This window comes from Takifugu flavidus, chromosome 12 (genome assembly GCF_003711565.1).
Source record: "Takifugu flavidus isolate HTHZ2018 chromosome 12, ASM371156v2, whole genome shotgun sequence".
Taxonomy (NCBI): Eukaryota; Metazoa; Chordata; class Actinopteri; order Tetraodontiformes; family Tetraodontidae; genus Takifugu; species Takifugu flavidus.
The window spans coordinates 6991630-7017454 of record NC_079531.1 but is presented as its reverse complement, the minus strand read 5'-3'; the positions used below and the strand labels follow the sequence as shown (position 1 = coordinate 7017454).

The following is a 25825-nucleotide window of genomic DNA, read 5'->3' as shown; positions in this document are numbered from 1 at the left end:
GTGTCTGTGTTTCTACCATCTATTTCCTACATTTCCTTTTGACCAGGGTGGTGACAGGAAGCCAGTGTTCATTTCCAGGCTGTGGCTGATTGTACGGGCCAAAGGTCACATTTTCCACATCATCTGGCCCATTAACCGCTACCGCTGTGACCCCGCCATCGTGGTCCGTCGCCCCTACGCGCACGGCCCGTCCCAACAACGCGTGTTTCATCATAGTTTACATTCGCTGTTTTCGGATATCAAATGTTTATTTGTTTTCAAATTTCTTTCTGTGACATCAGACACATTTCTTGCTGAAAACGTCACACCGAACAATCGTTTGGGTGCAGATTCCACACGACGGAGCTGCTAATTCAACCTTTGAATCCCACATTCATGTCACAAATAAGTTAGCAAACGTCTCTTTAAATTAATACAGTAGAGCCGGGATATGCTTTTTTATTACCGTGCACACGTACTGGTCGCTCCACACGGAGAGGAAAGCGAGACAAACACAGCAAAGCGATGCGAAGTGATGCACTCTCAGACCAAAGCACGGTACAAAAGAGCAATATGTACAATATACAGTGTAACCATGTACAAAAGCTATTTTACACACAGGTATTAAAAAAATGTACAGCTTTGACAAAATGACAGGCAACGGTGTAGAGTTCTCCAAAAAGTATTCATGTAGACTCATAAAACACAGTCTTTATTTCCAATCCCGACACACGCACACACACACACACGCACACCGTTAAACACAGCGTCCATTCAACGATCTGCAGGAGTCTCATCTAAAGTTGGAATTCCGTTCCGATGGGTAGTCAAGAGCGACGCCTGCGGATGATCGGTGGACAAACATTCCAGGCACACGAGATGAATTTGCTGTGGACAAAAGAAACGTCTCCGTGCCTCAGGTGTCTGCCGAGAGCACATAAGGGTCAAAGGTCATTTACACAACTGCAGCATTGACACCGTGCAAGACAGTGGAAACTGGTGCCAGTGGTCAAGAAAGTGCTAAGAACTCAAAGTTTCACCCCAGAGGCCCGAAAAAAGTTCCCAGCTCAGGCCTCCACTTCCTGGTTCTCTGTGTAGTGGAAGCGGTTCAGTTTCTCCCGCTCCTGGTTCGAAATGTCCAGTTTGGGCGCGTGGGCTGTTTTCAGCGCTGGAGAGGGGTGCGAAGGCGCCGGAGACGGCGGGAGGGTCAGCTCGATCTCCTCGTAGCAGCGCGCAGGGGCAGGGGCGGCGGGGTGAGCGAGCGGGGCGGCGTTCGGCAGGAGGGGCGCGGGACGGTCCACGTTTCGGATGAGGTTGACAAATTCCCTTTGGTTGTTGATGCCCTCCTCCTGCGGGACGGCCTGCTGCTTTTTCCGCTTCCGATGGAGGTGGGAGAGGATGAAGGCGCAGGCAGCGCAACCACAGACCGTCACCAAAGCCAGGACGCCCACGAGGATAATGTAGAAGCTGAGCGTCCCGTGTTTGGTGTCTGACACGGCACCTGCAGACATTAGAGGTCAGAGGTTGGACGACACGCCAACGTGGCTGTTAAACACTCATTTCCTACCTGAACAGTGCTGACCAGTGCAGGGGGTTTTCAGGCTTATGCACTCGTTACTGTAGTAACCGTCAGGACAGACGCACACATATCTGCCCTCTGTGCTGTGGCACGTCGCCCCCTGCTGGCACGGGTTGGGATTGCACATATCCAAGGCTTGCTGGAGAGACGTAAAGAACAAACCCTAAAGATGGTTAATAAATGATTGCACTATTTCAAACATCTTCCAGCCTATTAGTTTTTATTTATTACACCTACTTGTGATTGAGGCTAAAAGTTCCCCTAGGACAATCAATATGCACACTATACATACACATTTCATTTTTTACAAATGATTTAAGCCCATTAAAGTTAAAGATAATAACAAGATTTTATTGATATTTCAACATTAACATATATGAAAAGTTTCCAACCTCACATAAGTTTCCCGAATATCCAGTGGGGCAGATGCAGGAGATGGTCCTCCCATCCGTCTCCACACACTGTCCTCCATGCAGACAGGGGGCGCTATCACAAGGACTGCGGGTATTTTGGCAATACGTCCCAGAGAAACCAGGGGGACACATGCATCTGGATCCTGACACCAGGTCCTTCAGGAAAAGGTAGAAAACAGAAAGAGAGGGAGCTAAAATCCTCTAAAATGGACAAAATGAGGGTTATATCAACGCAATAGATGCTTACAATTACCTCACATTGTCCATTGTTCTGACACAGATCCTGACAGCTGCTGTTCCCTAAACAACGTAAAGCACAGACGTTCTGTCTTTAAAAAGATGGAGATGTAAAGGAGAAAGTCAGTAATAGAAGTTCCTTAGCTACTCACTGATGTCACAGTTCGGTCCCACCCATCCAGGAAGGCAGTCGCACAGGTATCCACCGATCAGGTTGTGACAGGAGCGAGCGTGGACGCAAATGTTCATTTCACACTCATTGGTGTCTACAGGAAAGTCAAAGTGTCACACTGACAGTCTGAACCCACGGGATTGATCAATTTGATCTACTATCTAGTTTAAGCGTATTAGTTTAGCTCTGATCTGATGCTTTTATGCCACAGTAAATGAATGTGTGCAGAAAATGCCCCAGGACTGATCTGTTATGGGATAAAAAATGGGTCCAGAGGTCATTGAATGAAAGAGTGAAACTGATAGAAACTGTAATTGCTTTTCAGAGACTAAGCTGCCGCTGACGCCGTGCCTGTCGGCTCAGAGATGAAGACCTTCATCACTTATCCTGAGACAGCGCAAACCTGCGTTCTACACGGGGCCAGCGACCGATGAGGTAGAACTGGGGGGGGATTATCAAGTGTCAGGGTGACGTATCATAGTAGCAGAGAGGAGCAGGAGAGGCTGTCATGCTGAAATATCTCTCCGTTTCTGTTCCATCACCCTTTAGCTCTCCGTATTTGTCCCTGTGTTTGTGTACAACCCAATCCATACAGTCTCGCCTCTGCTCAGCTATAAAACACATGGACCCTCCAGCAGAAGTTGTCTTAAAGAGTGAGTGGTGGGCAGAGCAGTGTGTCATGCACATGGACAATGCTACTTCGCACTTATGCTAAGATGACAATCCTCTAAAGTTGCACATCAGGTCTTTTGTCTCATAAATGTGCATTGGATACGTATATTTTAATACCAGAGCCTGATATAATGTTGGTCACCAAAGCTTCAAAAAGGAAATGAAAGATATAACCAAATATCTCCATCTAAGATTTAACTATCAATCATTTAATTAGATTTTTGTCGGCACGAGGAGGTCAGAGCCAACTTGGGCTGGTGGGTTTATTGTTAAGAGTCATCTGTCATTTTGAATTCTTAAATTTGAACTGTTGGTTCCCACTGACCCAGTTGGCAGGTCCTGCCGGTCCATCCGGGTGGGCAGAGGCATCGGAAACCTCCTGGAATCTCCTGACACGTCGCTCCATGTCCACAAGGTCTCCGATCGCACTGTCTCACGGCTGAATGACACAGAAAATCCACATGAGCTATTGTTCTGTGAAATAGGAATGTGTGTGTGTCTGTATGTGTGTGTCTGTGTGTGTGTGTGTGTGTGTGCGCATATGCCATGGTGTCTGCGAGATGCCACCAAATGGATGATCTGAACCGCAGCATTGGTATGCAGCAATGAAGCTCAGGCAGCTCGTGTTTTCACTCTCTTTTCTACTGCTCCTGTTTCTGTGCAAACAGTGATAAAATATAATCATCTGCAGCGCGACGGACACCCCAGCTCCCTACCAGAGAGGAGGGACGGAGGAGCGATTGAAATGAAGGACGACAAGAGGTGAAAAAGGAGAAATGTGGAGCAGCTACACAGTAATGCTCAAAAAAGGATTAATTTTGGATAAAGAATCATGCAGGAGTGAACAAAGACACACATAAACACGAGCGTTTAATGCTCTTTCTTGCTCTCCCTTCCTCTTGCTGGAGCTCCATTTCCGCCTCGTCCAGACTCTGAATTCATCTCTGCGAAACAACAACCCAGGCGAAGCAAAAGGAACTCCCAGAACTAAACAAAGAGCCCACCACGGCGAGGCTTTTAATTAATATCAGTTAGTCTGTGTGGTTTAAGGCAGATCTGTGTTGCCTGTGTATTCCTCAGGGACCCCCCCCCCCAGTACAGACAGAGACAGCCCCCCCCCCCCCCCCCCACCCACTGCCTCTTCATCAAGCAGCAACAAACACAGCAGTGAAAATAAACCTTTCCTGCTTCCTCCAACGAGCCTCCCTTTTCTCTCGCTCTGCTTACATGCCAGCGGGATGAGGAACGCCGCCTGCTGACGCGCGTCAACCCGGAACGATCCCATCGCACCCGCAACACGTCCTGTTTTGTCTCGCCTCAAAACTGACCGATCAAACGGAGCAAAAGTCTGGGATTACTGTCACCATCGGTGCAGGAGGGTCCGGTCCAGCCGCTGCCGCAGATGCAGGTGAAGCCCGCCGGGTTTTCCACACAGGTGGCTCCATTCATACACGGGGACGACAAACACGCATGTTCCACTGATGAGGGGGACACAGAATGTGGGAGAGATGACACCGACGCACAGGGATGGAGGTCCAGCTGAGGACAGTTGGAGAGGGAGCGGGACGTCATCGACAAACGCGGGTCAGAACTCACCGATGTCGCAGTTGCGCCCTCTGAAACCGTCCTGACACTCGCACTGGTACTCGTTTGGCTCGGTGTTGGTACAGGTGCCACCGTTCTTACAGGGTTGGTGGTTGCCACAGTAATTCAGATCTGCAGGTATTAAAAAAAAATCAGATTGAGAGATTCCAGATGGATTGTGGGTATTTTCACTGGTAAATGAGGCGGACACATTCACAGGTGCCGCACGCCGGCTGAAGTGTGTCCAGGTCGGCGCGCGGTGCTGAGTGTGCAGGCCGTCCGCTGCAGGCCCTGTTGTCTCCAGCGTTAAGGCTGATTAAAGCTCTGCTTTCTCTAATGATCTCTGTGCTCACAAGCTCTTTGTGCGATTGCAGCCCTTTGCAGAGCTTTTCTGAATACACAGACAAACGCTCAGGACCCCACCTAGCTAGGAGAGCCCGGCCCGACCCGGCTCACGTTCGCTGTACCCAAGGCTATCACCTTTCCTTTGCACAAAGCCGGATCCCGTGGGCGTGTGTTTGACTCCCAGATCCCAGCGTTGGGAAAAGCAGGATGTCGCACACTAGAATGGTAAAGGAAGTTTGAGGCGTGCGGTGGGAAAAGTTAAGGAGGCAGAAGCCCCGAGGGAGCTGTGTCGACTCTCACACAGATCTGGATGCTGCCCGGCACCTGGGGAGATGTGTAGGTGCCACACCTGATGCCATTGTTTCCCCCTGGAAGAGCAGCACCAGTGGAACTACTTGAATATCCTGCTCTCTACTGATGAGGAAGAGCCAAAGGGTTGATGCATGGCTTAATGTGGGCCCGGGTGTGTTCTTCATGTCTGACCTTTGTCACACAGCAGGCCTCCCCAGTTGACATCGCACACACACTTCCAGGGCTCGGCGCAGCTTCCGTACACACACCCAGGGAACGTCACACACTGATCACAGAGGGGGCCCGTCCACCCGTAATGGCACCTAATAGGGAACAGTTTAAATCACACCACCCAGATGCTCTTGTGCTTTTATGTGCAAACTATATAGAACATTATTAGCGTTAATAGACCTAATGGAGGCTTTTATGTGACTGAATATCACTGAATCTGCTTTAGAGACGATCCCCACCCCCCCTTGTTGCACTAATTGTATCTAACTCTGGAGAGTTCCGTTAGAGTTGGACTATGGAATCATACATCAGTGCAGAGAAACTTCCTACTAAAAAAACCCCAGTAAATTCTTGATTTAATCCTACATCCTTGGAGTTGATAGGGAATAAATTGTGCCCACGTGTGTTTTGACTCACTTGCACTCTCCAGGCTCGGAGCAGAAGCCGTGGCTCTGATGACACCCCTGCTTGCAAACAGCTGGAAAAACACACACACAAACAGGAGACAAACAGTGGGTAAATACTCTGAGTTAAAGTCTGCGATCTGGTGGTCACCGAAGGAACGCTGGCTAAGTTTCAGACCTCCTGCTCCTCATGGGTCCAATCAACACACCGGGGAGGAAGTGGGAAGAAGCCCGGATGTCCAAAACCTAGCCGTGCGTCCTTCACCTACGGTTTCCATTCTAGTTTCCTGCGTTCACTTCTAACCACCAGAACACGCTGGCAGATCACACAGTGAGGTCATCCAGCTGAGTCACCCACAGACCAGGAGTAATCCAGCAGCGAGCACAGACCCACAATAACCACCGGAGCAGCTTACGTTAGAATGGTTAGAATTTACAATGCTACACTCGTCAGGCTAATTATTGATCAAATGTGTGTTATATGGATCATATTGAAAGCTCGGGAAACGGTGGATCACAGAAGACCTCAGGTCTGAGGTCTCACATGGCAAAAACTTTGAATTGTTCTACCTTCTTTGCACTCCGGTCCGGTCCAGCCCTCCATGCAGACCTTGGACCCACTCGAGTCACAGTTGAAATGGCCAAAGAAGTCATCCCGGCCCCTGCAGAACTTGTTGCACAAGGGTCCGTAGTAGTTCGAATCACAACGGAAGCGAAGCCGGTATTCCAGACTCAGGGGTCGTCCGTGGTGACGGTACGTCTGCCACTGTTCTCCGGGGTTCAACATGGAGGAGAGGAGGACCCGCTCGATCAACTGACCTGGGGGAGAACGCAAGGGGACCAGTCAAACCTGAAGGGTCATTTCAAAGAACCATGTGTAGGAGGACGCCTGAACACCAGAGAGGGCGAAAAAAATAAAAAAATAAAATATCAGGCAACATCCAGAGAAGCAGCCCTAGAGGGGGAACCCCCAGAGGCTTCTTCGCACCCCCAGCTTTTAATCTCCTCTGACAGGATATTACCCCCCCCCCCAACACACACACCGAGCACGGATCTGTCAGCGTGTACCGAAGACCATCAAGGACGAAGAGAAAGTTAAGAGATAGTAATGGTGGTTATGAACATCAGTGATAGTCTGAGTGTGTGTGTGTGTGTGTGTGTGTGTGTGTGAGGGAGAGAGAGAATAAGAGAAAGAGAGCTGGACAGGCAGAGATGAGCGGAGCCAAGAGGAAGGGTGGCAGCTACAGCATGCGCTCATGCACGTTGCCAAAAGGCTGATGAGATCACCACGGGTTGACACAAAGGAATGAAAACAGGAACACACACTCGCCAGTGTGTGTGTTTAAGAGAGTAAATGCTCCCCGTCGGGTCGGCTGTTGCCCCGCTTCACCACCAGACTCCATTAGTAGGCAAATAACGGGTCTGAACACTCATTTAACCTTTGGCACTGGTGTTTTTGGAGTTATTACACCCTTAATAAGGGGGTTACGCGGACAAAACAGGGACGGCAATAAAAAGGGAGACACTTATTGTCTCTGGACAGACTCAGGACACAAAAATGTTTACTCTGCTCCTCTGGCTTCATGTGATTGTGTGATACACAGCTGAGAAAAGCTGTGCTGCAGAGATATGGAATATATGGAAATCATGAGATTAGCTGGATGGTGCTTCTGTAATCACTGTTGACACGTATATCCCTTATAAAAACATCATCTGCACAAGTCTTCCAGGATACACAAGCCGTGCCGTGTGGGTGTTGTTTGCTAGTACTTACATTGCTAGCTTGACATGTAGCATTTTGTTCTTTGGTGTATTTCCTGTGAAGTTGCTGTCTAGCAGCCAAAATCGGGATGCAGATTTAAGAGTCACTGGGATGGGAACAAAATAAAAACTCTTCCTCTATTTTTAGCTAATACTTGTTCATAATAACACACTTGATTTTTAAGTCTAAAATGAATTAGACCAAATCGGTCTTCAATAACCAGAATTAAGGATTTTGTTGTGAGACGTTGAAAGGCCTCTCATATGAACAGGAATGTTTTAAAACAATATTACTAAGCAGCATGGCGGGAAGAATATTGCATCCATTTTTGGCTTAGATTTATCATCTTCCCCATCACGCTTGGCAAAAGGTTGGACCTGAGCTATGGGAATAAGACCCATGTCAGAATAAATTGGATTAAATAGAGCAATAAAATAACCCTCATTATAATTTATTTCCAAAGAGCAAAATGAAGGTCAGACTGAGGAAAGGACTTCATCTTTTCAGACTATGTTCTGGGACTGTTTCACAAGGTACAGTCGCGCTGGGTAAATCCTGCCTGATTAGCAGCGGGGCCCAGTAAGTCCATTCAGACCACTACAGAGCGAATGTGTTTGGGCTCCGCTAAGCCATCAGCCTACAGACGGGCTTTAGACCCGATGTGAGTGCTGTCAGGAGCTCGGACGAAAATGACACATGATGCAAACAAGATGTAAAAGCAGCGCTGGAGGGCAGGCGGAGGAGAGGTAAAGGAAGAGACGACGGATGAAGGTTTCCAGTTTCTCATTACTGCTGTCATCTTCTGGATACAGCAGGGGGTTAGCGAGAGGAAGAGGATGACCCGGGAATGACGGGAATGAATCGGGCGAAGGAACGCCTGTCTTCACCCCCGTACGCACTTTTTATAGCTGGAACTCCCCGACGTGGGGCTTTACCTGATTACACGGAGAAACAGCAGGTGGACAAACAGGAAATTAAACGCTCTGGATAAAAGACTTTTTAGCCCAGCCTGATTAGGCCCGTAAGGAGCACGATGAAAGGCACATGCTCATGAGCAGCCGTCTGTGTTTGGTTGTTGCTGACAGCGTCATACAATCGGGATAATGTTGGCTTTTTAATAATACTGACAGTTTGGGACAGTCTGAGCTTTGTGACATTTAAATGATACTTGATTTGTACCAGATATTCCAAGTAAAATACCATGCCCCCGACCATTATACCAGTAAGAGCACCATCCTGACAAAGACAGAGGTTTTTCCTGTATTCTCTTATCCTATTTTGAGGAGCCGGCGTACAATTTAGGATCCATTTATTGTATCTAGCTGACTGCAGTGTCACCAGGTGCGCTCTGCTACTGCTGGAAGATCATAAATATCCTGCTGTCATTGTTTGGAACAGGGATGCAACACTCAATGGCTATTTTCTCTTTTTCTTCCATCAAGCCTGGAGATGGTGGTGGATAGAAACCCCAGCATGTCAACATTTCGTGAATGTTTCTGGATCAAACCATCCAGATCCAACAAGCAGGCACATTCAAAGACAGCCAACCAGCCGTCATGACACAAAGATGTCTGGTTACGACTAAACGTTGTTAAGGAAGTACAATATTCTGGTATAAATCCTCATTTTTATTGTTTAGAAGCTGCTTTTTTTTACCTGTTTCTGATGAGTTATCGTGATCCAGAGCTTCCAGCACCAGAGAGAAGGATTTCTGTGGAAAAACACACAAAAAAAACCAGCCCAGTGAAGCGTTTCCATAAACATCCTGGCTGTTTTTCACCATTCAGACGTGAAATGAGACGAAGACAGAAGTGGATGAATGTCGGTGAATTCTTTTTTGTTTTAACCATTTCATGTCATTTCAGAGCCAGACAGATCTCATATTACGGTATATAAAAGAAAATATGAAGAAAAGAGATTTTAAAATGAGCTACAACCACAGTCTTATTATTATTTACAGTTTGTATCACACAGCAGATCCTGAGACTAATGTAACTATAATTTTGTTATATATTTCCGATGATGGTCCACAGGGAGAATAGGAATTCCTCCCTAACGTGCAGATTAACATAAGTGGATTCAAATTAGAGACCTTTCCCTGAAACGGTGATGTCAATCCCGGTAAAATATTCAACCGCAAGTCAAAATTATTCACCAAAATACGAATATGTGCATTTAAAAAAAGGCTCCTGATTCTAAGTTGTGCCGTTCGGGGGATGAGGATATAATGCCTGAGCGGATTTATGTCATGACGCTAAAACAGATTTTCATATTTAAATGCCAGGAGTTGAAGGAGAAATCCTGCAAATGCACCGACTGGGCGTGAGAGTCGAGGAGCAAAATAAAGGAAGCGGAGAAGAATCAAGCAGCGCCGAATGGAAACACATCAAAAACTGACATCAAAACTGTCCTTAAGTAACAGCAGTCACCAGTGTGTGTGCCTGTGTGTGTGTGTGTGCGTTTGAGAACACTGCATCCAAACTGCATCATGAATAATTCAAACATTCTCTCCCATGTCTCTCACTGTCTATCATCCGTCCCCCCTGCTGTGATGTGACACAAGCAAGCAGGAGAGGAGGAGGGTGATGAAGAAGATGAAGGGTCGCGGGGAAAATTGGTGTGGATGAAAAACGCTGAGTCGGGCAGAGACACGCGCAGTTGGTGCATGGGGGGTAAAGCAGAGGAGGAAGAAAGGAAAAAGGAAAGGATGGTTCCTTAAAAGGATGGGAAGAGAAAAAGAGGCACACGGGACGGAGGGCGGAGGGAGGTGAGACCAAGGAGCGAGATGGTGAGGGGATGCGATTTGAAAATAGAACCCTGGCAGCAGTCAGGAGTCGGCGTTAATGAGACGGGCTGGGTCACAAAGGCTCCGAGTCAGTTCATTAACCAGAGCAGACCAGCGGGTCGCCAGCAGCCGGAACAGCCGGAGCAGGTTTAGGACGGGGAGATTCGGTTTTTAAACCACACCAATGCCACATTTCCAGTACAGCAGCTCTGTACGGAAGCTGTGAGGCTGGATCTTATTCCACATTCTTTTGATCTTATCGTTGTATCGTTCTCTTCCATTAAGGGGTTGAAACCCGGGCGAGGTCCCCTCTATTTCCGTTAGTTTTCCGCAGCCATGTGTTCACAGCATCAAGGTAAGTTGGGATGTCGTGATCGATACAGGAAGGGAGTAAAGGTGGCGACCCCGTGGGGTCGGGGTTCCTGTCGTCATGGTAACCGTGGTCCCGGGGGCAAAAACACATCGACTGATAAGATTCAGGACACGGTCCTAAAAACACAACAAAAAAGTACCTGCAATAACTTCCTGGTGCCCTTTCTGACGCACACGCGCACACATGCAAACGCACACCAGAGTGATTTGTTTTAGCCGCTGTAACATCAGGAGATAGCGGAGGTCAGGCCTCATCACGGGTTAGAAACACAAACATGACACGCAGACAGAAGAACAATAACGCCAAATTCGAAGTTTAGGCCCCAGAAGATCAGACCTAATCATGGAAGGATATTTTTACCCTTTCTTAAGAGTTCCTCTGCAATTTTGTGTAAATAATGGAAGAAGTGATGACAGCCAGGAAATGACATAATGGGAGAGAGGTGTGTGTGAGTGTCTGTGCGAGTGTGTGTAGGGAGGGAAACTGAAGAAGAAGCATTAACAGCCAGTGTACTTAGCACAAAAAGGCACGTTGGAGGTTCCAACAATTAATGGATTTTGTATTAGCGAGACGCAGTAACATGTTTTCCTTTTACATTTTGGATCCACGTCCATTTATCAAATGTTGTGGGCGACAACGCTGGTTCAGTTTGCCTTCAAACTCACTCGACAAGTGAGAAAACGCATTTTCCAGTCGATGGGACGCTTCCCAGGACCGCACGTCTCCATCTAAACGCTCCGATTTGGAGCAAATTCTCTGGAACGTGAGACACGGAAAACCAAAGACATTAATCCTGACGATCAAGCCTTCCCGCTCCGTCTGGTTGTCTGGCTCCGTCCCTTCGCCCCCAGCATCATGCAGAAAACGACTCTAATTGAAACAGAAATTTGTCAGCGAGAACATCCTCCTTTCTCTGTCTCAGCCCGATCCCTGATTCCCAGTCCCCGTATCGATGCCCCCACCGTCACCCCGGCTGTCTCTCCCTCACCAGCCCTCTCTCAGACATGGGCCGGGTAGGATATCCCGACAAAGCCGGGCTGTACAAACACAGCTCTACGACAGGAAGAGCCTACAGCCCTGAGAGAGGAATTTCCCCTCAGAGCTAACACATTAATGCATACATACTCACACACTAAACACACAGCCAGACATCACACACTCACACACACACACTGATGCACAGAAGGCTCAGTTTTAACCAGGTCTTTATTATTTCTATGTATACAATGCTTCCATTCACCCTTGAAAACATTTGTCTAAAGGCCACAATGGAGAGTGCAGGGCGGACAAACTGTGTCATTAATCATATCAGACAACAGGAATCGATGCTTTAATCATGGGACAATGAAGTCCACTTACGAGGGCCTGAAAACCTTCACACTAATCTATTTTATGGAACTTCAGTTTCCTCACTGTTGGCAAAAACTGGGGAAAAAAACCTTGAACCTCCAATGAAACAGACCAGCACTGAAACACGTCCCGTGGTGGCGAAAATCAGCGCCTATAAACATCTGTCACGTCAGATGAGCGTGACCGTGGGTGCAGCCGGGGCCACGGTGGATTTCAGATGGTCTCAATCAGCACGTGCCCGTGAAGGTGCATCTGGAACGCGTCCACAAGCTGCTACAGTAATGGCCTTCGTGACATGAGCAGCTGTGCTGGAGTCAGAGTGGACGGAGCGCTGCCCGTGATTCGTCGTGGAGGTAACCACAGTAACGATGGCATTATTATTCCAGCGGTGAAGCGTCTGATGTTTTGAGTGCTTATATTGTAAATGTGGAAGCGGAACGGTGCTGGAGAAGCGGCTCGACTCCATTTTCACCGCGTCGCCGTAGCAGATATCGCTTTTGTGTAACGTGGAAATAGAAATGGATGCAGGCCCTGCAGAAACGCTCCATGGAACCGTTTTCTTCGACATATTTCATCACAGTGACCCTTCAGTGACATGAGCAGGGAGATAAAAGGCGCTCCTAGCAGCATCATAATAGCCTTTAAGGAACTTTAAGGAATTTATGGTTAATCCTAACCCTCAACTTCAGTTGTCTTGGTGGATAATTTAAGACATTTTATAGCCGCTGTGCACATTATTACTACACACACTCACCCACACACTCACACACACCTCATCTGGCAGTGATGACCCCATCCACATAATTAAAAATCTCCGCTCTTGCATTTATGTTCCCTCTTCTGGTCCCACACTCCTGCTATAATTAACATCAGAATTCATCTTTCCTTCTCCCTTCTCACTCCATCCTCTCCGCCTTCCTCTGCTGATGCTGTTAAAGGAAACGTCCATTCCTTTACTAGTTATAGCCCCCACTCTCTAATGCTCTGCCCATCCTTACCACCCCTCTGCTCATATCTCCTGTGCAACAATTACCCCAGATGGGGTGAATAAGCCACCGAGACACAAGTATTCCCCACTCAGAGTACCGGTGCTCCACACTGACATCATCCCCAGAATGCCTCGAACCCTCCCTCACCTCATCAAAACATATTCTACCTCTCTGCTGCACTTCAATCCACTTTACCCTCTTGCCCCTCCCCACCCACACCAACTATCGCACCACCAGCAGCACCCCCACAGTCTTCCGCAGGAAATTACCTCGTCTAGCCACTGGACACATCCACAGCGCTCAGATGGAGGCATTAGTGGTGAGAAAACCCCTGAATGGGTGTGTGTGTTTGTGTGTGTGTGTGTGTGTGTGTGAGAATGTGTGTGTGTGTGTGTCTGTGTGTGTGTGTGTGTGTGTATGTGTGTGTGTGTGTTCTGGAAAGTTCTCCACAGCCTCAAACATTGACTGTTGTAAAAAAAAAACACTCTTGCTACACTTTTATTTTTTTTAAATCCTTAACAAATGGCAACGCTGCATGAGCACAGCAAATAAAGGGATCACTTCAGACGGCGGTTTTGACATGAAACACATCAGCTGTCGTCTGCCAAGTTTGGAAAAAAACAACAGAACAACATGATGACAGCTGCTTTTTGTTTTGCCGTTAGCTACCAGACAATTTTCTCTCTCTCCCTAGTTTATAAGCTGTGTTGTGCATCCATCCATTATGTCGTTCGCCGCTGTGGAGCTGCCAACCGGCGCTAGCTTCTTTAAATTTAGAATTACCCCATTATGTCTTTGCGACGGTGAAAAATGAGAGGTGATAAAGGGGTAATATTCCCATCTTCAAGTGGATATTCTCAAGCCACAATGCTGAATTTCTGAGCCAGCACCGCATTAGTATGACCCAGTAAACCACAGTGTTGACAGGCCATGCATTCTCATGTGTTTTAGATGTACTGCATTTTCTGAGTAGATCAGAATGAAGAGGTTTAGTTGTATGAAATTCTAGTGGAACAAGGAAGCAGCTGAAGAGGTTTTCAACAACAGCTGGCAGTGTGGCGGACATTATGGCAGGTAGGCAGGTGTTAGGGTGGCGTCTGGAGCGGAGAGGAAGGAAAGAAGTGGTAGAGTCAGTCCAATGTTTGCTGTAATTTCAGTTCTCTGTCTCTCTCTCACACACACACACACACACCCACACCCACACCTACACACACACAGACCCAGAGTCTATAATTTCAGTGATCGCGTAAATGCCTCTTTTCTCTTGCACTATAGCGACTCCCTCTCTCCATCCAATTTGCACACAAATGAAATCATTAAAACACGCTTCCCTTGAGATGTTTACCCCCCTCGAGTCGTCAACTTATCTCTAAAAAACACAAGCTTCAGATCCTGATGGAATTAACCGCTTCTTTTGGGTGCAGCTCTCGCAACAGAAACGTGTGTGCGCTGTCATCGTGCTGGCGAGCCGGATTAAATGTAAATGGCGCGCACAACAGTATCAGCGTACACGGCAGGTATGCAAGGCCGCAACCGAGAGTCAATTAGGGGACAAAAGAGTGCGGCGGACAAAGAATCGGGATCGAGTGAAAGGGAGACTGAGGAGAGAAGAGAAAGCTCCCTCTGACTGTGCTCCTCGCTGTTCGTTTCTCTTCGCTGACCAGCTCCCACGCTGAGTGAACACACTGGGTGTGTGTGTGTGTGGTGTGTGTGTGTGTGTGTGTGTGTGCCTAAGTTTACAGTTGTAGGCTCATAGGAGTGCAGACACGTTCACATACTGTATGTAGCAGCAGGTATTTATAGGAACTCTGCTGCTTCCCATCTTTGCCACTGGGGTCGTCGGGAGAGAACGCGCCACAAGAAGGTTATAAAAAATGGTCCAGCAGAACAAGAAAGGTACCTAGAGGATTAATTTGTCGTTTATAAATCAATATTGGTTTCAACTGGATTGTTTGCACTGCAGATGCTTTTTTTAAATGTAGCTAGGGGTCATTAACTTGGCAATTAAATGCCTTGTAACTCCTATTTTGGCTCATTACAGTACATGAAATGTTAAAACTGCTTCCATTGCAGCCATATACTCATATATATGTTGGCATGTGGTGATTCTCTGGTATCTACAGTCCAGTAGAGAGAAACTGGCAATGCAATATCTCCACCTTTAAATATTTGCATGGAATGCTCTTTGCATATTAAACTCTTTTCCAAACTGTCGTTCGAGGAAGGAGCGTTTGGGTCAATGCAAGTAGAATCAAAAAATGGCAATATTTAAGATGTTTTGCGGTAAAAATGTACAAAATATTTTTGTTAATCTTTATCACCAGCTCTACGTGAATTATGGCCTCGCTGGAATTCTCTTGTTCAGAGTTCTTTTCAAAATAAAAATGGGATCCATATCTAATCTAGGGGGCACAATGTATGTATGTACCAGGAAAAGATAAGGTGACAGAACAAAGATGGCGTGAGCTGAAACAGTCTAACACACACATTTGCACGTATGCGTTGGGCTCAGTGTGAGTTTTTTCCCAGGAGCAGCCAGCGATGGCCTCAGGTAGGGAACCTGACCGTGACATTAGTGTTATAACCCCCCCATTCTCTCCACAGGGAGCGTTCCTATAGAGCACAATCACAGCATCATTTGTCACAGGTCATTTTTGAGCTCGGTGTCAGGAAATATAGGGGATTTAGGACATACATAGGGATATAGGACAATACGCTGATTAGATGAGAACCTAAAAATGAGAGAGCAAACTGTCTTCATCCAGCTGTTAGTGCTGGACTCCTTTCTTTATTCATTTATTTTTACATTTTCCAGCAAGAGACACAAACGGCTCCCAACTCTGAATCACTTTGTGTTTATTAAGGGCGCTACTTCCAACGTGCACATTTATTAATCCGCTGGAGGTGTTTGTGAAGTTTGGGAATCCACAAAACACTTCTGGGCTCAGAGGCAAACAACCCTGCGGCTAAATCCAAGAGAGCTCCTGACACTCGAACACGGCTCAGAACAGTTGACATTTGAAAAGTCAACGGGGAAAGAGGGCAGGGCTGAACAACACTGCCTGTAAACACACACACACACACACACACACACACACACACACACACACACACACACACACACATTTCTTCTTTCTTCTGTGAAGCAGGGCAAAGGCAGAGCTCACCTTTCCTCATTATGACATGCTCACCTGTTCACCGCCTCACCCGCGGCAGGGGAATCAACCCCCCTCCCACCCGTTCCTCTGCCCCCCCCCCCCCCCCTCCAATTCCACGAGCTGGCCAGATAAACCCAGCTACTGTATCCCACCCTTCTTTTTTTTCCCTCCTCGCCGTCCTGAAACCGATCCAGCCGTCCTCACCGAGACATTTCTCACACCCCCGCATCGAACAGGGGGGAGGGTGATGATTCCCCTGCCGGGGGTGGCGGGGGGGAGAGGACCAAACGTGGCGCTGGCGTGCATAAAGCACAAAGGGCCCACAAAAACCAACTATAGTCAGATAAGGGGAGATAATTGGCTCTGGGACTGAGAGTCTCACAGGTAAATGATTCGATACTAATGAAAAGGATGGAATCCAAGTGGGCGCTGCTGCGTTTGTTTGGAGCTCCAACGGGGGTTTATGTCACATTAGAAACAAAGTGATAACACAGTATTAATAGAATCGTAGTCACAAGGTCAGTTTTTGCTCATTCTGAAATGTTTTCCTTACGAGCCGGCCTATGCTGGGAAAGTAAAACTGCAAAATAAAATAAAAATAAACAAAGGAAGTTAAGACCAAAGCTTTTCTGCCCCCCCTTAGCAAAAAAGAAAAATAACCGTAAACTGTGAGAGCTGACAAAACAGGATTTTTTTCCTCCGTGTCCTGGCCAAATCCTTTACTCCTAAGATTTACGGTCTCCAATTCAAAGGCTTTAAAGGCCCCATGTGTTGGATTTAAGGGAGGGTTTAAGGGAAGACACGGAACATTGTATTAAAAATACATATAATCACCTAAAGATGAAAATAATTGTGCTTCAGCTAATATGGAATTTGCTCATCAAGTTTGCTCAAATTCCGAGAACCCTCCAGGGTTTACACAAGGATGTCATTTACCAAATACCAAATAGAATAAATATTCTCTGTTTGGCCACGTTTGTGGTGCAGAAGCATGTTGCAGAAATCCTGACAGAAATTATTAAATTTGGGACGAGGATTTTAAAAAAAATACATTTAGAAGATTTATCTACAAGTATATTCAGAGAGAATGTGTGAAGAAACCAGCGGGTGTGGACCATCATTGTTATTCTAACATTTGCATGAATTGTTGTAAATGAAGCTTAGCCTGTTACCTTGGTAACTACCGGTACATAGATAACCAGCATTCTACTTACTGGCCAGGCGTATTTGAAGGGAATGACAATGTGTCCATTGGTCCCTTCCTCTCCTCCTCCCCCTTCATTGTGTCCTCGGTGGCGGAGCGACAAGGAGTTCCCACCTAGGATTCCGGTGGTCCCCGAGCCGAAGGTGCAGGCTCCTCTCGGAACGACTCGGGCCTGGTACTCCTTGAGACAGGCGTGAAAGAAGGTGTCACATTGGTCTCTGGCCGAACAGTGCTGCCCTCCACTGGCCTGGAGGTCGCAGCAGTCTCCGGACTCCAGCAGTCCGTGAGGGTTCTGGAAGTGCCGGATCTGGAGCTCGAACATGCCGACAGCACAAACAGCCTGAGGAAGAGAGGATGGGGGGGCGACATTACATTGTTATTACTTATAAACTTTATCGGTGGAGGACAGATGCATTCTCATCAGCATGAAGTGATGCAATAACACTGAAGAGTCGAGGTGGCCTCTCTAACATGTCCCTCTGGGAGAAATTCCTGTTTCTATCCACTTCCCCCCCTTCCCCCCCAGTGGATGATGAGGTGGTGTGATCCCACCTCTTCGCTGTCCTTTTTTCCCCCTGATCTGTAACACTCCCGCCAGCTCGGTGGCCATAAGCATCTCTTTGTGTTGTTGCCATTCTCTCTTACATCTGCTGCTTTTTCACACCCTCTGTGCTGCCTCCTTGTTTCGAAAGATGGGTGGAGAACACACACCCAAACCGCCACACACATACTAGAATTAACAAGACCCCCTGAGAGTCTTGGAGCAGCGGGGTCAGCTATGTTCGTGAGTGCACGCGCATGCATCACTGTAGCAGGAAAAGAAGCCACTATTATCTCTATTTGCTCCTCTGATGAACACGTCAGAATAATTGCAGCTTTGTTGCTTCTAGGAACTTAATGATCACTCATTAAGTCAAAAAATCAGATTAATGTATTCCCGCCGGTGTCGCAGGCTCGCGCGTGACCAGAAATCATCATCGCCCCCCTGCGCGAGCTGACGCGCGCCAAAGCCAGAATCAGTCCCCCCATTGTGTTTGACGGCGTGTCCCTCCGCTGCCCCTGTACCCAGGAGGAGGTAAGGAGGGAGGGGTCGGGGAGGATAAAGAGGGAGGGCGGGGGGGTGAACTTGTCCACTTCAAAAGGTTTGTGGAGATACAGTGGCGCTCATCACTCTGCATCCTCCTTTCTTCCTGTCCTCCTCTCACTGCCTGAGCCATTCCCTGCATACCTGCATGTCAGCGCTCTGACCGGGGAGAGACAGAGACAGAGACAGAGACAGAGACAGAGACAGAGACAGAGACAGAGACAGAGACACAGAAGACAGTGACAGAGACACAGACAGAGACAGTGACAGAGACAGAGACAGAGACAGAGACACAGACAGTGACAGAGACACAGACAGAGACAGAGACAGAGACAGAGACACAGACAGTGACAGAGACAGACAGAGACAGAGACAGAGACAGAGACACAGACACAGACAGAGACACAGACAGTGACAGAGACAGAGACAGAGACACAGACACAGACAGAGACACAGACAGAGACACAGACACAGACAGAGACAGAGACAGAGACAGAGACACAGACACAGACAGAGACACAGACAGAGACACAGACAGAGACACAGACACAGACAGAGACACAGAGAAAGAGACAGAACGAGAATGTCTCCCGGAGAGGCGTCACCCAATATTCAATGGGATGCACAACAAACTGTCTCCATCTCCGGACTTCAGGACATTTGGGAGTCACTTCCTGACCTTTACTGGGGGCAGATGAGACACGACTGAGCCAGTCCAGCTGTTTAAACAGTAAACTATTGAAGCTTCTTAAAATCATCTGTTTTGCTGACAGACAGATATGAATGAGCACTCTGCCTGTAGTCAGCCAGTCAAACTTCATGGATGGTAAGTAGTAACCAAAGGAAACAGTTGTCTCCGAATGTCCTGGTCTCCTGTACTGGAAGAGGATGCTATACTGTAGGTGCACGTTTCCCACTGCAGCGGCGTGCGGCAGAATGGAGGGTGTGGAGCGTGTTGTTCTTCAGCTGCGAACCGAGGCACAGAGGTGCCCCCGTGTTCAGCATTCACACGCCCCGGAGTTTAAACAGAGACGGGCCCGTCCACACACACCCTAACACAGATGCTGGATGTGAGTTCAAGTTCACATCCAGAGGATTCGCACACCCACATGCACACACACACACACAGCACCCATTGTTGCTATTACACATCCTGATTGGTCAAATCTGCCTACATCCTCCAAGGACAAAGAGGCTGATTTAATTTGAGCTTCATTTTTATGGAAAATCCAAACTCTCCCATCTACCGAAAGAGTGACAACACTATGGTAACACCTTGTCTACACCATTAATGCCAGTTCCTCTGATCTCTCATGTAGAACTACCAAAATAAAGGTCTAACATAACAGCAAGCTTGATTTTTTTCTAAAAAATTAGATCCAATTCTGAAAAACCAGTGGGTGTGTGCTGCAATGTCAAGAACATTACATTCATAACAAAAGAATACATCAGTTTGTCTCTCGAACCCCCCCCCCCCCACACACACACACACACACACACAAATGGTAGCATCAATGTTCATTATGCTTAATGAGCCAAAGTTTACTTTGAAAAAAAAATGTGTGACTTAATTTTAATGCCTTATAATTCAACGTTCCAATGGTGGTTTTTGCGGTGATGTTTGCATTCCACGCGTCTAAAACGGGATTAGAGCAGTTCTGCGTTGTGCGGGATAAAAGGGAGCAGTGGGCTGAAACAACAGGTGGGCGCAGCGCCATACATGCACGAGCAGAAGAGAGCACAGCGGCGAGGGGAGAGACGGTGCCCGCCGGCTTCTTTAGGGGTCTTTTGGCACAGACGAGGAACAAACAAACGCAAACATCACAGATAAAGTGGTTGTTTTAAAGCGCATGCCGCCGGAAATAGAACTTAATCGGTGGCTTACCTGCGGTTGTATCGTGAGCGCCACCAGAAAAATCACAGCTCGCTGCAGGTGGAGGTGTCCCCGGTGGCGTGCACTCATCGCGCCCGCGTTTCCACTGATCCGCAAGCGTCCGTTTGCCTGACAGAGCCGAGCTGCCCCGTCCGCTCTTGGGCTCTCCATCCCTGGCTCCGGGGACTGGGGGCCGTTCGGTGCGCTTTGGAGGTGACGGTGATGTCCCCCTCCCCTCCCCCTCTCTCCGCGCGTTCCTCCCAGCTCTTCTCTCGGTTTCAAATCCTAAAAGTCTTGCAGAACCTCTTCATCGCGTCCAGATAAGAAGAAACATAACTACCTCTGCCTCGGCATGGATTTGATCCCCACCTACCGACGCACCTGATAAAACCCTCGGCGTGGTGTCCAGGGTGGATTTCCACTGAGAGTGATCAACACACGCACACATAAACACACTGCCTTTGTGCTGTATTCCTCTGACGTTAAGAGGCTTTAAATGTCCAGTCTGCCAGCTCACTTGACTTGAACTCTCATCCCAATTAGCGGAGACTCTCTCTTCTCCTCCCTCACTTCAAGGTTGACGCACGCACAAAACTGTGTCGCAAAAATATTCCAAATATCACTTCTAATTCGGGATACGCGCGTCAACGGAGGGGTTCGTCGAAGTTGCTTTTCTTTTCCGGGATTATTTGCCTTTGCTTTGCGCTCTTCTGGGCAGTTGGTTGTTAACCCGATACGAAGCCCGGCGGCGAGTCGACACAGTCAGTGTGGGAAACAATGAGAGACAGATGGGGGGAGAGGGAGAGCGTGGAGGGTGTGTCCTGGGGCAGGGAATATCCGTCTATCAGCTCTTGTCCGGAGGGCTCCTAGCGCGCAGCAGTGTTCCCATCTCGTTTCTCTTTCTTTCGCGCTTTGTAGAAGTTTCTCATTTTCGGAAGTCACATTTACGCACGGAACCACCCTGGATGTGTCCGCCCTGTTTTGTTCAAGTAACATCTCGCACGGTTCAACCACAGTTTCAGACCTGGAATCAAAGCGCCGCTCCGACAATGAAATTAATATTTAAAAAAAAAAAAAATCAAAGTGGCTTCTGAATTGGACTGTGTTTTTTTTATTTTTATTTAAAGCTGCATGTTGCCTTGAGTAAAATGCCAGAATTTCTACGTATAGACTACAGTCTATAATGCGGGGATGCAGGCAGAGGGCCATTTCTGGTGCCATTTCTGTGCGCACTGCTGGCAAAGACGCAGCTGGTGGGCCCTACTGGCATCAGACGTGTTCGGACAGCTGATGGCTTCTATACTGTGCACATATACATCATTGGTTGCAAATACTGACCCGCGGAGTGCATTAATAAAGAGATTTGTGGGTCAGAGTGCGCGGGCACCCTTCATATTTTCCACATCTGTCTTTCCGGGCTCGTCTTGTTGGTTCCAAGCCCCCCACACAATGCGCTGTCTTCATCCTCCAGGCCGTTTAATTAGATGCAGCATCCCTCCTCCTCATATTAAAGTCGAACGCTGGCTGGAGAGCTTCCCTGACAACCACTGGTGTTTCCGCGGCCCGGCGCTCGGCGGTGACCCGGGATCAGAACAGAGAGCTCTTGAGGAGAAGGGACTGGATTTGCATAAGGGAGCAGTGACCCCCCTCACACGGGCTGAATTCTAACCAACCACACATGGAGCCTGGCATCTCTACACCGAGGATCAGTTGAACAAGTCGCCAAACACGGGCAGGTCGTGCCAGAATTGTATTTGGCACCATCTGATGGTCACATGCATGTCTGACGTGCCCAAATTATCGCCTGGAAAAACCAAAATCACCAGCGTGTTCACCCCAACAGGAAAACACCTTTGAGTCTCGACTAGCATCCACACAGGTGTGGCATTATTTTATGGGCAAAAGTCGCATGTACTCTTACTTGTGTAACGGGAAATTTAAGGCGGTCTCTTTGCAGTTAATTTACGGTAAATTAATTTGCATTCACACGAGCAACCCATGTGGAGCCGTCAGATATTCACACAGCTGATGTTGTCTTCGGGTCGACTGTTGATTTGACAGATGAACTCCCACGCCTCGCCCACTGGAGCTGCCTTTCAGTGGCTGCAACTGAAAGATCACTGTGCTGGTGAATGGGGAAGGCGCAAGGCATGTTGCCAAGAGCACCCCCCCCCCCCCCCCCCCCCCCCACACACACACACACACACACACACACACACACACACTTCTCTCTTCCACATGGCGCCCTGGCGGCTAAGGTCAGTGCTTTCTCAAGGCAAAATAAGGGAGTGTGGAAAGGCTTGGGAAACTACAGAGGAATGCGCATTTCTGTGTACACTGTTGAACTGACCTGAAGACAATTATGGAGGGCACCGTTTAAGTCCACAACAGGGAGGCCCCTGTGTGCGCCGGGCACAGTTGATAGCGCAAAGTCCAAATTGAGCTTTTGAGGGCGAATTCACACATCAGCCCACGGTTGGCTCACGAAGCCAGGCTGTTAGAGGCCGACGCGGTCTTTGTTGGCATGTAATTATTCCGCAGCTCATGTGAGGGTCTGGAAGGGACTCTGGGGGAACCGCTGCCAAATACACAGCGTAGGCATTTACTAATTGGCAAAGCTGAGACAATTGTCAACATGCGAGATATTTTCCAAGCAGCATTCATTAAAACATCATTGTGGCCGAAAGCAATTGTTCCCAGAGGTTAACAAATCACTATTTACAGTTTCATGCCAAGTTATATATTTACTTGACAGGGTTTGCACTTGTTTTTAAACTAGCATTCATTTACAAACACATTTGTGTGAACTGCCGTTGCACAAATAGGAACTAATACTTTGAATATCAAATTTGGGCATTTTTCTTATTTACAGTCAAATTATACATTCTAGGACTTAAAATTATTGGCATGGCTATATTTCTTGAATTAGAAAAACCCCAGTCTTCATATGAATGAATGGATTTAAAGCTTGAGATGATAAATGTCTAATATAAGACTAGTATTTCCAGCTTGGTCCCTCCACAACACTGCTGGGGAATTTAAAAAGAGCAACACTGACTAAATTATTTAAAAATAAATTCTGATTAAGGTTGATGTAGTCAACTTTACTATCCCAAACTAAACTAAACTCCCACCTTTCTGTGATTTCTATGAATTATCCTTCAACCACAACGTAAACACCTCGAAAGTGGCTTTATAGCACCACCTATCGGTCACACATTGTATTACAATATAATACACTAAGAATTGTTTTCAAATAACGTTTTAATATAAAGAGAAAAAGCTCCAGGTACAATGTCTGGCAAACCAGATTCTGGGTGCAATGCTTTGTGACTAACAGTGAAAAATAAATGCATAAAAATTGGCCATTCTGTAAATTTACCTGAGGTGGTTGACAGAATGACCAGTCACCTGCTTGGAGAAAATGTATACTTACAGGTAATTCTGGGAGGCTTCATTGAGCAAATAGTCTTCATATTTAAAAAAAGTAAATGAACACATGTCACAGCTGCACTCAAAAGATCCTGGATCTGATTTGGTCTTATTTCTTAGCAAACGAGATCTTCATTGCATTTGACTGTGTGATTTTGAAGCCCTGTAGAGCGTCTCGTGCAGCGCCAGCCTGCACCTCGTTGTCAAACTCCACGAAGGCGATGTCGTGGCGACCAGGAACCAGACGCACCTCCTTGAAACCAGGGAACCTGAATGCGACACTGCGATTAGACTCTGTCTCGACAAACAAAAAAACTCCAATGAACTTTAGAGCAGTTACTGACTGGTTGAACAGCATGGACAGCATGAGCTCGTTTGTCTCTTCTGGGAGATTGGTGAGGAAGAGGATGTGATTGGGGGGATTTTCTGAAACCTGTGAAGATAAAGACCAAATTAATACAAAACACCAATCAGGCCTTCAATGCCAGTTCCTTAGATTTTGTTTTTCCAATGACAACAAGAAGACAACACACCTGCTGAGGCATTTGCCCAGGCATCATGGCACCAGGAGGCATCTGACCAGGCGCCATGCCCGGGGGCGGCATCATACCAGGCGGGGGCATATAAGGTGGCTGACCTGGCATGTGCATCATACGAGGGGCCTGGCTCATAGGAGGCATTCCCTAGGAGGTGAAAGACATCATAAATGTTTGGCCTCTATTTTAATGCTAACAATGAGGCCTTTGTACAGTTGCCACTACTTCAAACGACCCATATCCAACACAGTGTCTACAGCTCAACTTACAGCCATACCACCAGGGACCCCAGCAACCATGGATGCGGCTGCTTGTGCATTCTTCTTGCTCCCTGAGGAGTCAGGGGCCTTGACCTTCTTCTTCTCCTTTTTACGGTCCCGTTCCACATAAGTTCCCTTCATTTTGGCTATAATGTCCGAGTCTTGCTTAGCATACTGGATACGCTATAGGGCGATAAATAAATAAGAAACAAGTATTCAGCAATCATTGCATTTATGCAGTTTAACATTTGGTTTTTACACACAAAGGCAGAAGCGTTTCATTATGAGGTTAGATGTTCGTGGAGGAATTTACCATGGGTTTGTCGTAAAAAGGAAATCCCTGCATGGATCTCAAGGCATTGGAGGCACTATTAACCTCTTTAAAAATAACAAAGGCCTGTCCCTTCATCTTCATGGTCCGTGCAACCAAAATGTCCAGAATCTGTCCGAATTGGGAGAATATAGCGTACAGCGACTTCTTCAGCTCTGTTGAAACATCAAACCAGTCAAGACATGGATCTGCAAGCTATGCTAACAAGAGCGGAGGCATATTTACCATCTTTTTTGATTTTCTCATTCAAGTTGTTGATGTATATTGTATGATTTAGACGAACCTCGGGAGTGGTCATCTTCTACAAAGCTGCTAAGGGGAAAAAACTTCAAAAAATAATTAAACTAAAAACAGAGCTAAAGGCTAACACGGGCAAACAATTATCCACCGAAAATAACATGAGGCGTACGATTGCCTAACTGCTAACCCGCGTTAGCAGTCAAAATACTTAGCTTATTGAATGTATTTACTGACTCCAACATCATTTAAGAGAATAACCATACATACCAATGTCCAGAGAGGATTATAAACTGTCTTGGAAGCAACAAAAATGACCCAATTGTTGAGCAAAATGTAGCACGCTCACTGTTCGATGAATGAAACCCCGCTGTTTGGTAATCTCGTGCAGTTCTCGCGATAACCGGAAACCGTTTCCGGGTTAAATTCAGGACAAATTATTTCGCTTTTTATTGGACGTCTTTCATAATGTGTTTGATTAATGGAATCAGTGTTCATCTGTTCGATCCATGCCAATATTCTAGCTGTACTGTTAATATTAAAG

General features: G+C 47.2%; 2 protein-coding genes across 5 annotated transcripts; both read right to left on the bottom strand.

The window, feature by feature from the left end:
• Positions 1-229: 229 nt before the first annotated feature.
• Positions 230-21419, bottom strand: LOC130535202 (protein jagged-1b). 2 transcript variants are annotated; one of them, XM_057050111.1, is made up of 14 exons: positions 20498-21416; positions 17539-17868; positions 9326-9380; positions 6478-6726; positions 5921-5981; positions 5465-5595; positions 4649-4768; positions 4417-4530; positions 3378-3491; positions 2361-2474; positions 2225-2271; positions 1951-2127; positions 1547-1697; positions 230-1480 (listed from the first exon to the last, which is right to left on the bottom strand). In XM_057050111.1, exons 1-14 carry the CDS (start codon positions 20654-20656, stop codon positions 1047-1049), a joined length of 2256 nt encoding a protein of 751 aa, XP_056906091.1. In that variant the 5' UTR covers positions 20657-21416; the 3' UTR covers positions 230-1046. The 2 variants fall into 2 exon arrangements, with proteins under 2 accessions (XP_056906091.1, XP_056906092.1); XM_057050112.1 differs by lacking the exon at positions 4417-4530 and having other exon boundaries at positions 20498-21419.
• A 2312-nt stretch (positions 21420-23731) lies between these two features.
• snrpa (small nuclear ribonucleoprotein polypeptide A) lies at positions 23732-25695 on the bottom strand. Of its 3 annotated transcripts, none has more exons than XM_057050767.1 (7): positions 25552-25695; positions 25270-25370; positions 25027-25199; positions 24723-24896; positions 24451-24600; positions 24262-24350; positions 23732-24186 (listed from the first exon to the last, which is right to left on the bottom strand). In XM_057050767.1, exons 2-7 carry the CDS (start codon positions 25340-25342, stop codon positions 24027-24029), a joined length of 819 nt encoding a protein of 272 aa, XP_056906747.1. In that variant the 5' UTR covers positions 25343-25370; positions 25552-25695; the 3' UTR covers positions 23732-24026. The 3 variants fall into 3 exon arrangements, with proteins under 3 accessions (XP_056906747.1, XP_056906748.1, XP_056906749.1); XM_057050768.1 differs by having other exon boundaries at positions 25270-25356; XM_057050769.1 differs by having other exon boundaries at positions 25270-25353; positions 25552-25694.
• Positions 25696-25825: the final 130 nt, after the last annotated feature.

Excerpts from the sequence above, each read along its gene's own strand:
- snrpa (XM_057050767.1), bottom strand. The coding sequence starts at position 25,342 with ATGACCACTCCCGAGGTTCGTCTAAATCATACAATATACATCAACAAC. Across the intron at positions 25,200-25,269 it reads TGAGAAAATCAAAAAAGATG|AGCTGAAGAAGTCGCTGTAC; the intron begins GTAAATATGCCT and ends ATGTTTCAACAG. Across the intron at positions 24,601-24,722 it reads GGGTCCCTGGTGGTATGGCT|GGAATGCCTCCTATGAGCCA; the intron begins GTAAGTTGAGCT and ends TTCACCTCCTAG.
- LOC130535202 (XM_057050111.1), bottom strand. The coding sequence starts at position 20,656 with ATGGAGAGCCCAAGAGCGGACGGGGCAGCTCGGCTCTGTCAGGCAAAC. Across the intron at positions 4,531-4,648 it reads AGGGCGCAACTGCGACATCG|TGGAACATGCGTGTTTGTCG; the intron begins GTGAGTTCTGAC and ends CCCCCTCATCAG. Across the intron at positions 2,128-2,224 it reads AGAACAATGGACAATGTGAG|GACCTGGTGTCAGGATCCAG; the intron begins GTAATTGTAAGC and ends CTTTTCCTGAAG.